Source organism: Alligator sinensis, unplaced genomic scaffold (assembly GCF_000455745.1).
Source record: "Alligator sinensis unplaced genomic scaffold, ASM45574v1 scaffold299_1, whole genome shotgun sequence".
NCBI classification, from domain to species: domain Eukaryota; kingdom Metazoa; phylum Chordata; order Crocodylia; family Alligatoridae; genus Alligator; species Alligator sinensis.
The window spans coordinates 2,532,950-2,545,308 of NW_005841981.1; the positions used below are offsets into that span (position 1 = coordinate 2,532,950).

The following is a 12,359-nucleotide window of genomic DNA, read 5'->3' on the forward strand; positions in this document are numbered from 1 at the left end:
CCTAGCTATGGGCCCATGAGGATTCTTAATGTAACACTTGTTTGGGCTGGTTTAGAGATGCGTGTTCCTGCTCTGAGCATGGGGTGGGACTAGATGACCTCCTGAGATCCCTCCCAGCCTTATTTTTCTATGATGGATGTTCTATCTCCAGCCTGGCAGGGATTCCCTATTACTTATACCAGCCAAACAATTAACCTGGGATTAAACAGAGCTGCATTTTTTGTGTGTGATGGTTCTCAGTACTTATCATCTGCCCAAGCTGAGAAGTTGCAGGGAAGTTGCTATCTATCAGCAGCTGTGTCATGGTGCTGTAGTGAATAGGATCCCCAGGGGGAGGGAGGGGGGCAGAAGATTTTGGAAATCAAATAGAAAATTTAAAATAATCCACATACCTATAAAAAGCTGATGCACACGAAAAAGGGGTGCTGTGCACACATCACCCAGAAGCAGCCTTTGTGCCATGTCATCTCTGCCTTTGCTTTTATTTAATCTTACTTATTTAAAGGTAAATAAAAAAAATCCAAGGACTACAGCTAGTAGTTGCCTGCTTCTCTGCCTGTCTGCTTTTGCAGGGCTGCTGGGAGTTTTTAAGCTGTGTGAGAATCCTGGGAGTTGGTGATGTCAGACTGGTTGGGTCATTTGAAGGTTAGCAGCCTGGGAAGGGTTCATAGAAAGTTCACTCGCATATATTAGGCAATTCAATCTTTCATTCTGTGTGACACAAGTAGTAGGAAGTGAGCTGTTCAGAGGCAGAAGGATCTATTCATTCCTGAGGGGGATCCTGAGTTCCTATCAAAGCAGTTTCATTCCTGGGACTTGGGTGAAATGTGTGAGGTGCAAAAGATTGTATATTCGGCAGCAGCCTAAGATGCAGGACTGATTCTGAAGGATTTCTGCAAAAAAATGACTGGAACTGAAACTTGGAGGGCGGCTTGGTTCCCCCTGTCTTGCTGGATTGGCTGAGCAGCCTGGAAAATGGTAAATGATCATTTGGATCAATTACAGGCTTTTAGCTGTGTTGTCTGTCATAATTCATGATTCTGGTCTGGGAAAAAGACCAACAGCCTACGTGCCAAAAAAGGGGCAGAGTTTGATGGAGTTGGGTGTACTTTTATATGCCATTTTCCTCCACACTTAGAGAAAAGCACTTTTGCAGGCATTCTGTAGAGGGGGAATCATGTTTGACTGTATGGATGTGCTAGCAGTGAGTCCTGGTCAAATGCTGGATTTCTACACTGCGAGTCCGTCTTCCTGCATGCTCCAGGAGAAGGCTCTGAAAGCATGCTTCAGTGGATTGGCACAAACAGAGTGGCAACACCGGCACAGTGCTCAATGTAGGTCCCATTCTTATTTTTTCTAGTTCAAAAATATCTATATAGATATCTATATTTGCATGTATTACAATCCTTTTGATTAGGTTCAGTGGGAAAAGGGGGGCTTTTGGTATGTGAAATGTGGCTGTGCAAGCATTTTTTGGGGGGAAGGAGGTTGTGCTTTTCCCTTTTTACGCAGTGTATCAGCGCTTAAAACAGTTTTGCAGTTAAGCAGAAACACTCATAATTATAAGAGAGTAAAGCACTTTTTAAACTCTAACCACTGAAGAAGAAATTTGCATAATATCTCTGCTGTAGTTTTTTTTTTTCCTGTGCCTCCCTTAATTGAATTTCCCATCACATCTGATAATCCAGTTGCATATTTTTCTCATGTGCATTTCAGCTGTGCAGCCATGCAATTAAAATGCCATTTCGTACAGTTCTTATAAAGACTTTAAACTGTATGATGTTGGTGCTGATCTCAGAATCAGGCAGTAGTTTTAGGCTTCTCTTAATGTTTCCCTCCCAAAGAAAAGGCAATATTTCTTTGTACTGACCTTTCTGCCACCTGTCTTCTTTACTTTGTTTCTATAAGAGTTGCTGTTTTGCTAGAAAACTACTAACTGTGAACACCCCTTGTGTTTAACCATCAATTATTTCCATACCTTCAGGTTTAGTCAAAGTCTCAGACTAGCAGGAGAGGAAGCAGAGTTACTGGTAATGTAGTTTAAAAAATGTGCTATTCTGTTATCTGATCTTGACATGGTTCTTAGGAACGTAGACGGTAAACAGTGGCAGTGTTTTAACACCATAGTTTCAAGTTTGAGAAATGACAAGAAGTACCAGAAAGCATCACCTTATACTGTGCATAAAAGAGCTAGCAGGATGCTCCACTGCTCTGATGTTGATTTAGATAAATTACTTAGCTATCTATCAAAATGTTTTTAGCACACTCTTTGACACTTCAGTGCAGCATTAGCTGTACAATGATTGAAATTTCTGTTTTTCAAAGAGGTCAGAGTTACATAAGAATAAATGTAGCTTTCCTATTGGTATGGTTTATCCAAAGAGAAAAAAAAACCTGCCCCTGTGTCTGGTGAATTATTTTCTTTATCACTCTCACTGAAACTTTTTCATCAGACTACTGCATCAGGGTGAGTAAACCAATAAGAATAGCATTGTAAAAGCCAGTGACTACTGCCTTACAACATTATAAATATTTAATATCTTTGCATTTAAGAGAATTTGACTGGAAAAAAAATCAACGTTGTAGATTTTTCCCTGGTCATTTTCAAAATATTTCTATATTTGAGATGCTAAGATGTGAAAGAAAACCTGTCCCTTTTAGGCAATACTGTTTATTATGAAAATAGTTTAGCAACGAAACTTGAGGTGTTACAATGAAAATATGTTTTCTTTTTACTATGATTAAAACTTTAACATGAGTTTAACTATATGGTACTTAAAAGGGGCTTTTCATCTAAGCAACTTTCCTTCATTAGTATACAAATTCCATAATATAATAACTTGCACAGGAAAAATAGTTTAGTCAGTTTCTGATCCTTTTTAAATATAGGATTTTTTAGGTGAAACTTTGCTTGTATGCACTTTCCCATGCTTTGTTGCTAACTAGAAACATGCTTCTTAAAAAATGAAAAATGTTGTGCTTGTTCTTGGACAAGTTAAACATAGGATTACCCTTATCAGAATGGAACTAGTGGTAAATATGTCATTTGCCTAGGGCCTGAGATAAGAGACAAGTGTTGATAACAGTAAAGTTGAACTAATCGAAAAAACTCATATTAACAAGAGTAAATAAAGAAATACGGAAAAGTGCCTTCAGGAATTCAGTCTTGTAATTTTGTAGGTAATACAATTAAACTTTACTGCAGGGCAACTTAAAATCAGGCTGAACCTGAATTATAATTTGATTGGCTGTAATTCAAACTGTGAATATTAACAACATATAGAGTAAAGCCGTTTACTTTTTTACTTTCTAAATAGTTTTCAGTTTATTTTATGTAGCTAACTCATTTTTTTCAATTTTGAAAAAATGAGTAAGCACTGTAACCGTGTGTCTGCGTAAATGGAACACAGTTTAAAATAATGAAATTTTATTGGCATATTAATCACTTTATCTCATACCTCATGTAGGTGGTGACAAAGAACAGATTTTTGTTACACAGGGCAGAATAACTTAAAATTTGCTCCAGTGCCATAAATAACAGTGTTTAATTTTAACCACAGGTATTTCCCAGTTCACTTTCCTATTTAGACCTCTGTGGTTTAGTGTACAGTAATCATAGCTAAGATTCAAAAGTCTTAGGCACTTGGTAGGTAGTGGGTCTCGAGGTGAGGGGGCTGTGTGTGGGTTTGTTTTGTTTAAATTTGTTTTAGCTCAGCCACATAAATGATACACCTGCAGCAATTGATTTAGGCTTTGCACATTCTTCTCTGATAGAGATGGGGAGTCTGGAATAACAATTAAATTGATGTTAAGGGAATACTGCATGCATACTGGAGACTCAGAGCAGCCCAATAACAATCCTGAACAGCATCAATGCTTCTACTAAGATTCTGGTATAATGGATCATTGCTGCACTGAATTCAGAATACTGTCTCCAACTTCAGCCCATCAATCCCATTCCAGTTCATTGTGCAAAATGCAATCCTGTGATTTTATGAATTTTCCTAGACTATGGAGACTATGCAAGCTGAAATGGAAGGTAGGATACAGTTCAAATGTAACTGCACTTTATGCATTTCTGATTCAGTTAGTCTATAAGGTGCATCTCTACCCTGCCTTCTGCCTGAATTCAGACTAACATGGCTAACTACATCTCTTTTATTTTTCCCTTCGGTCTCTCACAACTGGGCGGATTTGTAGCCCAGTCTTGAACTTTACATTATGTGATATAAACTGTGTGCGCATACATGTACATGTATTTCATGTGGAATTAATTACTGTTATGGATGTTAATACTGCTATTAAAGAGAAGAAATAGTTCACTTACGAAAGAAGTAATGGACTCAAAGAACAGGACTAAAACGGACTGACGTTTTAAATGCAACTTGTAAACACTATTAACTCTTGCGTAATTTGGTTCAGTAGATTTGAAAAAAAGGAGGCTGAAATTAAGATAACAAGGATACCTGATTTATATTTTTAAACAGGATATAATTTCTTCTTCCTTGTTGCATAGCTGCTACCTCCTAAAAATGAATAGGGATTGAGTAATGTCCATTGCAATGTAAGTCAGGATACAAGAGAAAGCCAGATGTGAGGAATAATAGATTTACTTCTGTCCTAGAAATTCCTTTATAAATGTGTGCGTATAATTTCTTTAACAGGAATCCTAAATAAGGTAGCCCACAAACTGGAATAATTTGAATATTCATGTAAGGCAGGGTTTCAGGAAGTAACATCCCTTTGAAAAATATAGCATATTTTTCACCATTTACAAAAATAAATTTGATATAGCTCAAAGGTATGAGTGTCCTTGAAATCAGTATATACAGTTGGTGTAAGCCAAGTAGTATATAGTCCTTAATCAAGGAAAAGTCCAAATGGGCTTTGGTGGGAGATTTGGCTGGATAAGACCTGGTGAATGACAGCCTTTGGAAATCTTATTAAAAACAAAACCCAGAAGGCTGAATTTTGCTTCTAAATTCTAGGTTTCTTTTAACGTGTAGACTGAGGAAGTTCTTGTTCTCTGGAGGCTCTGGGAGTCCTAGAAAACATCTGTGTCCAACCAAAAACTGTGCTCTATTTTCTTTCATTTTTCTGAATTGATAAACAAACATTTTGAAGTGCAGGACTTGAAATCTGCATTCCAGAGTATCAAATGGCTGCAGGTGTGTTTGGTAATCACATGTTCGTGTCACGGAAGGCAAGATCTATTCAAAACAAGTTATTTTCTTTCAAGTTTGTTATAAATTGTACTGCTAGATGATTAGGAAGGAGTTGTTGAAAGTTGCATACTTTACTTAAAATATCTGTGCTTGATCTCCTGAAGTGTAGCCAATAAAAAAGACAGCCAGTGAAAACACAGTAAAATGTACTGAAATCTGTCATGGCTTTCTGCGACTATCACTATTTGGGTCAAAATAAATTTCTTCTGAGGCTCTGCATTATGCTGCCTTCTTTGCCTTCTCTTTAAAAGGCATGACATGAGTATTTTTTTAACAAATGAATTGAAACTAGAGAGCTAATTCTGTATTTTAGTGTCTGATGCATTCAGTCCGGGGCCTGCAAACCATAATGGAAGCACACCACTGTTAGACCCTCTTGCAGGTGCAAAGTATCAGAGGCACCAATTGCTAGTGCTAATGTAAAACAGGTTTGCAATTGAAGTGATGGCCATTACGCAGAAAGGACCTGTGTGGCAGAGCTGAATCTCTACCTAGAAGACTATATTTATATTGAAGTTAGGAGGACGGGGGGAAACTCCCTTTTAGACATTAAAGTTAGTCATCCTTACGTTTACTGACATCCCCACTTACCTCTTTGTGAGTACACTTTACAGAAACCATGTTCCTTACCCATGTATGTCTTTCCTGCACTCCTACCCTCTAGCCAATCACAGCTAAGGGGCTTTACACTTGGTTAAGCCAGTAATGAAATGCACCAGGCTGCAAATTACACTTCCATCTCACTTACATGCCCCAAGTGCCTATTTTGTTCACCTAAATTATACACCACCCTTTCACAGATGATGAATTGAGCCTACATTATACAGTAGGATTTTAGATCTTCTAAAAGGAATGCTTGCAGGATAATGATGGGTAGGCCTGGCTCAGTGGCTGCGTATTCTGAAACACTGTGCTGTATAATGTTTCTCTGCCTTGTGCTCTCATTGCTGTTAGACTCAGTCCTCTTGAAAACTCAAAGAATAGAACTGTGATGAGTTTCTGAATCCATTTCCTTGACCTCAGACATCTCTTTCTCTTTCCCAATTCCTGTCTGGAAAGAGGAAATCAGGAATTGGCCTCAGCAACAGAACGCTAAATTCAGGCTGCAATGATCAGGGTGACAATTAATTGTGATTTCAAAGGGTTCTCCACTAGCTGTTGTGTAGAGCCCAATGAGGACAGATATCAGTTTATGCATAAAATGGCTAAGAAACTTTAGGAAATAGGTTTTACCCTTTAGAAACCGAAGGCCCTGGCAGCAGTTGAAAAGGAGGGTGGAGCTGTACTTTTCCCCTTCCTGTACTTGAATATTTTTAATTATCCAAACTTTCTGGGACAGAGCAGGGCTGCCTTGTAACAAAGCCTACATAACACAGATGTCTGAACAGGCCTGCTGTCCCATGAAGGCCCCTGTACTGTGAAATCTTCATGCTGAAATTTTAATTCTGTAGAAAGATCAGTAAATCCGTAATATATATTTTAAAAAAAAGCCCAGAAAATCCCCCACTACTCCCAGTTTTATATCACTGTGTAACTGAGAAATCAGTTGCCCTCCTACCCTGTATTGAAGTCCATCCCTTCTGGGAAACAAATGGTACAGCCCTTCCTGCCAGGATATACTACCAAAGGTGTAAGCCTGGGAACCACAACACTATGACTGAGTTTTGCCCTGTGCTCATGAACATAGGCTAGGGACAGACATTCAAAAAGCCTGAGTCTGAATTGATTCAATATTTTCAGGTTAGCCTAACCTGCCTGGATTGAACTGATTTGCAAGTGAATAGACATTCACTGTCAATTCTGGAAACTCAGGCAGACGCTGAGTTCAGGCTAGAAGCTGGGGGGCGCTAGAGCAGCCCTCTCTTCTCTTCTGCAGTGGCCAAGAAAAGCCAAGCTGAGGTGGGGAGAGTGTGGCTAAGCTCTTCCCTAGACAGACAGTTCTGCCTCTGGGCAGCGCTCCCTGCCAGCTGAGGCCGGAGCTGCTGCCCAGCGCCTGGACATGAGCTGATCACACAGGAGCCAGCCCTCAGCCTCCTCCTAATGGCCCCTGAAGCTCAGCCTCTGGCTGACCACTGTGCTACATGCTCCCGCAGCCCAGCCTGGCTAGGCCCCGCATGGCCGAGAGCCGATCTGCCGCAGCCTGCAAGGACGTGTCCTGGAAGCGCTGAGCCCCACCTGGCCCCAGAGCCAGCCCAGCCCAGCACTGCTGGCAGCAGGGAAGTGGCCTGCCTGGCTTCTGCCGCAGCCTGCCCAGCTCTGATCCTGCAGTGATGCCCAGGGAGCTCCAGGGGAAGGAGGCGGGAGGCAGATCCAGTTACAGCCACAGGAATGTGCTCGTCTTTGGCTCCCGGCTCAGGCAGGGTGGGGTGGGCGGTCATCTCCCAGCCCAGCACCACTCCTCCCTGGGCCTGGCCCTAGTCCCCACTTGCTGTCTTCTCCCAGCCCCAGCTCAGCTCCAGCCTCAGCATCATAGGAGATGGGAGCTGAAAGGGATGTCAGGGGCGGCTAGTGCAATCCCAGCTCCAAGCAGGGCCGCCCCCAGCTCCAGTGTCCTGGGCAAGGCTCTGTGTGGGTGGGCCCCGGAGCTCTGCAAGGATACAGCTCCCAGCTTGGCACATCGCTGCCTTCCCAGGGAATATGAGTCTCTTTATGTCAGGCCGCAGCCTTCCCAGTCGTAGCCTGATGTATTTGTCTTGTGGCTCCCTGCCAGGGTAGGGCTCTCTTCCACTTTCAGGGCTTGACTGCAAGACCAAGCAGCAAAAGGAACGTTCCCCAGCTGGGGCTGCACAGGGAACAGGGCTCACCTATGCCCTGGCACCAGAGGCTCAGCCAGCCTTGGGGTCACAGCTCCCAGTAACCCCCAAGGTCTTCCAGTAGCCCTGGCCCCTAACCCACTGCCTTCTCCTGCACCAGCATGCCCCGCTCTCCACACCCGCCAGTAGCCAAGCCTCCCCTCCCCCCCGCCTCCTGGCCCCAGCTGCCCAGAGTGTCAGGCAGCCACCAGCCGCTCTCTGGGACTCAGTGGTCCTGTCTTGGCCCTTGCAGCCACCTGCCCCAAGCTGCCCGGGTTGCCTCCCACCATTCACCGGAGCTCCCGTCCCGTCCCACCCCTTCCTTCACAGCTTCGTTGTCATCTCTTTTCTGTCCCATGCCAGGGGGAGGGGGAATTAAACCCCCTGCCCCCTTTCCCTCAGACTACTGCATCTGGCCACGTCCCCTGCTCCTGGATCAGCGAGGGAGGGTGGGAAGCCTGGCAAAGGCTGCTGTGCCCCTTGGCAGGCAGACCCAGCTGCACTCCTGAGCAGGGTTTCCCACCCCACCCCCTTCTCAGCTAGTGGGAACAGTGATAGCACTCTGGCTAGGGAGAAGAGTGGTGGAGCCAATCTTGTTGCACTGGAGTAGACAGCCCAGCCCAAGGTTGCAAAGCATGCTGGGATGCTGGGGGACTGTGATTTAACTTAAATCAGGAATGGGCCTGGGACAGAAGTTCCATAAACTGGTTTGACCCAAATCAGTTAAGTCTGATACTACATTCAGCCAGGTTTATCTTGAACCAGTTTGGGCCATTTTGAAACTGGTTTATGTGCACTGAACTTATATTCTGTTATAGCTTTAAACCAGTTTCTGATCACTTAAACTGATTTATATATAACTTCTGTCCCTAGCCATAATGTCCACATCCATGCAATGTGACCCATACTGCTACTTGCCAGTGTCCAGATCCTCATAAACTAAATGGAGCAATGAAAATGCAAGGTAAAAAATGCTTATAACTATTCCAAAATAGCAGAATAATAACTCCTGCTGTAGGCACCAATGTAGGTGGGCACAATCGAATGACTGATAGGCAAGGACAGACAAGGGACTTTCCTTTGGTGGCTGCCCTGTCAGGACAAAAGTAGTTAGCCATGTTAGCCTGAAGTCCAGTAGAAGTCAGGGCACACTTGCACTTTATAGACTTACTAAATTTGTACCTTATAGACTTGTATAGCATGAGCTTTCAGGAGCCTGAGCTCACTTCATGAGATGCTGGGAGGAAGTGACAGGACAGGTGCTGTGTTAGAAGCATTGTTCCCAACAGCCAGTCATATAACCTAGAAAGGAACCATAACTGGGTAATGGTATACATTTGAATAAGGGCAGTTCAGTGTTGTCTGGGGGTGTTGTGACACCATCTTGAGGTCTGGGATTGCTAATCTGACCCTTTTCCTGAAATTCAGCACAGGCTGTGATGCCTAATGTCACTTGCAAAGAAGCAAGTTAGAATGCAAGAGGAGGAATGTTCCTAGAGGAAAAAAATTCCCATGTTGGAGGCATTAAAAATGTTATTTAGTACAAGAAGAAAGAGCAAAGAAGTACAGTGAGGCCATCTAAAAACAGAAAACTGAAAGTAACTTTACATTCTGCCCCTGGCAGTTTTTTGTGGATTTACAGTCACATTTTTCTGTCTCTCTAAATCATTTTCCTCTCACACTTGAAGCAGAAAAAACGCAGGCCAAGAGTAAAGGATGCTACTTACCAAGTTTCATAGTCTGCCCCTTCAAGACTTCAAGGAGTATCCCTTATATCAGGAGCAGTTTAAAATCTTCTTCAGATGAAGTGGCAGTTGGAAGGCAAATCCTGCAGCTGACTACAGATAGAGAGAAGGCATTATCAAATGCATTAAATAGCCTAGTAAAGAAGTTACTAATTATTTTTCTGTGCATTCTTGCAGTCATAGCAATCTTTGCTTTCACTTGCCACTGTAGTTAGTAAAACATTTTTAGCTGGAACTGAGAGTTCTATAGTGCCTCTTCAAAAACAGCTTAAGTACTGTTTATGCTTTTATTTTACCTGGCTTGACATTAAGGCTTTTAAAAGTGGTAGCCTAACGTTAGTCCTCTGAGTCTGTATTTTGCACCTTCAGTGGCCTGGTTTTCAAAATTGGAGAGCATCCAGTTATTCCCTTAGTACTTCTGAAACAAGACACTTTATTAGATGCCTAAATATGGATTTAGAAACTTAATTTTAACATTAGGATCCATTTTTTTTTTTTTAAATCTTGGGTAATCTTTCTAAAGCACACTAAAAAACAAGCCAACCACATGATTCATCTACCTAAGAAATGCAGCCATCTGGGGCAAAGTAGGGTATCCATTTAACAACTCACAGCAACAATACACAGTCCTTAAAAAAAACTAAGACTTGCTTGTTCAAAAAAGTGCAAATCTTAATATCCAAATGGTGCACCCATGAAGTTTCTCTAATTGATTAATTTCTCACTTCCTTGCATTTATCCTTTCATCGGTGACTACATCTGAGGGGATTGCAAGTGTTCCATTATGGCCCACAGTTTAATACAGAACGTATTATCAGAACGCATTCTTCCCTGCTGTTCACACCTGGAACTTATCACATCTGTAGTCATCTTTATGATGGCTGCAGCCATTGCTTAATTTGAAAAAGTAGTTTTTAGGAAAGTATGTAATGCATGTTGAGCTTCCTCTATTGTATTTCAGCTATTAGAAATAAGAGTGAAAAGGTATCATGTGAGCAACCAGCTCAGCACAGATCACCAGCATGGGTTCCATGGACTCCCAGGATGTAAACCTCTGCTTCGCATGACAATTGGGCAAGGGTATCATGTGGTTTAAGAACACATGCCCACAAAGTTAATTTCTTTGCCTTTTTAGTCAGGAGTTAGGGAAAAGATCCATTATTACTAACTCTACCTTATCTTAACAGTCTGATTTAAGTTTTATAGCATCTGAAAATATTTTTGTCAAAAGAGAGAAATACCAGTTAGCAAGTCAATATGAAGAATCCTAAGGGTGTAGAGTATTTTTCTCTTCCTGTTGAACAGAATGAGTTTTCTTTCTATGGCATATGTACATTTAATATGATAAAACTGGAGGGAATGAAAATGTATACATACAAATGGAACTTTTATAGGTTTAACTAGGTTAACGCTTAAAGCTGAATGAGTATTAATAAATATTGAGAGTGTTTTGGATCTTTACCAGGAAGGATTGTTAAAGTCCATTCCTAGTTTGGAGGGGTTTCTGTTTTATGCACTTCAGTGATTTAAATTTTACCCTTTTGGTGCATCCCCTGAGAGAAGAATAGGTAAATGTCTAATGTCAAAGGATTTGTTTTAGCACTGATTAGTTTCACTTAGCGATTTGGAAGCTGTTTCCATGGGACCATATTATTCTTCCTTAGATGTGCATTTCATGTTTAGAGGGAATCTTTATGCGATAAAAATGCACTGCAACATTTAGATAGAAGTTTTTTTCCTTGCAGAGCCTGGTCCTATGAAGTTCTCTTTGCACACTGTTCCCATTGACTGTGCACAGACTGCTTGAACAACTGAGCCCTTGCACGCTTACTCTTCTTCTGTGTATGAAGTGCTATTAAGAGCCAAGATCAGCCTCTCTTTGCCCTGGATTTTGTACAAACACTCAGTTTAAAAAGAGAACTTGCCCTGAAGAGATTACATTATAGATACATGCCATAGACACAGGTGGGAGGAAAGAAAGAAGTATTCCACATTCCAAATTGATGAAACCAAGGCATGGAGAGATTAAATGACTTGCCCAATGCTTTGCAAAAAAAGTCAGTGGCAGAGTCAGGAAGTAATTTTAGGTGGCTGTCCTTAGTTCTGTGCTTTATCCACTGCTAAACCATCTATTATGTTCTTAATATGCATCATATGAGGAAAGTTCAGAGACTATATAGGCAAATAAACAACTAAACTGAAAGTCTCTTGAACCTTCTCATTCTACATCAAATTCTAACTAGTCTGTAGTTCCCAAAAGTTCCTGAAGCAGTCTTTCATATTACATCCATATCTGCACCCCTTCTCGTCACGCTGTCTTCCCCAAAGAAAACAAATTATTTTATTTTTTCTCACTATGCATTGCTGGTAGTTTAACAAAGAGTAGATTAGGTTGTTTGTCCACTTTCCATGGTTGGCCTTTGTTCTAGTACCAGTAACCCATTCTGACAATAGTCATCCCTATGCCAAGTGGTAGCAAATTATCTGACACCTTGAAGGTCAGCCTATTTGTTGAGTTATAGTCTATATTTAGCTTGTTTTATTTTCATGTACACACCAGTCCTAGAAGAGAAGTGTTGAAATAGGGTGCAGGGCAT

General features: G+C 41.6%; 1 protein-coding gene and 1 long non-coding RNA gene across 8 annotated transcripts in view; one reads left to right on the plus strand and one right to left on the minus strand.

Annotated features, from left to right (window-relative positions):
• Positions 1–551, minus strand: part of LOC112549862 — a 39,077-nt gene extending 38,526 nt beyond the window's left edge. Inside the window, exon 1 of the long non-coding RNA XR_003093434.1 lies at positions 393–551. This is a non-coding gene — a long non-coding RNA (uncharacterized LOC112549862). The remainder of the gene's footprint in view (positions 1–392) is intronic.
• RARB (retinoic acid receptor beta) overlaps positions 1–12,359 on the plus strand; it is a 563,324-nt gene that overhangs the window by 412,577 nt on the left and 138,388 nt on the right. Inside the window, exon 1 of one of the 7 annotated variants that reach the window (XM_006021195.3) lies at positions 736–1,334. The exons of 5 other annotated variants lie outside the window; for them this stretch is intronic. In XM_006021195.3, coding sequence (XP_006021257.1) covers positions 1,178–1,334 — 157 coding nt within the window. In that variant the 5' untranslated portion in view covers positions 736–1,177. Of the gene's footprint in view, positions 1–735; positions 1,335–12,359 lie in introns of those variants that run through there. One more of the 7 variants, XM_025201025.1, reaches the window with a different exon arrangement.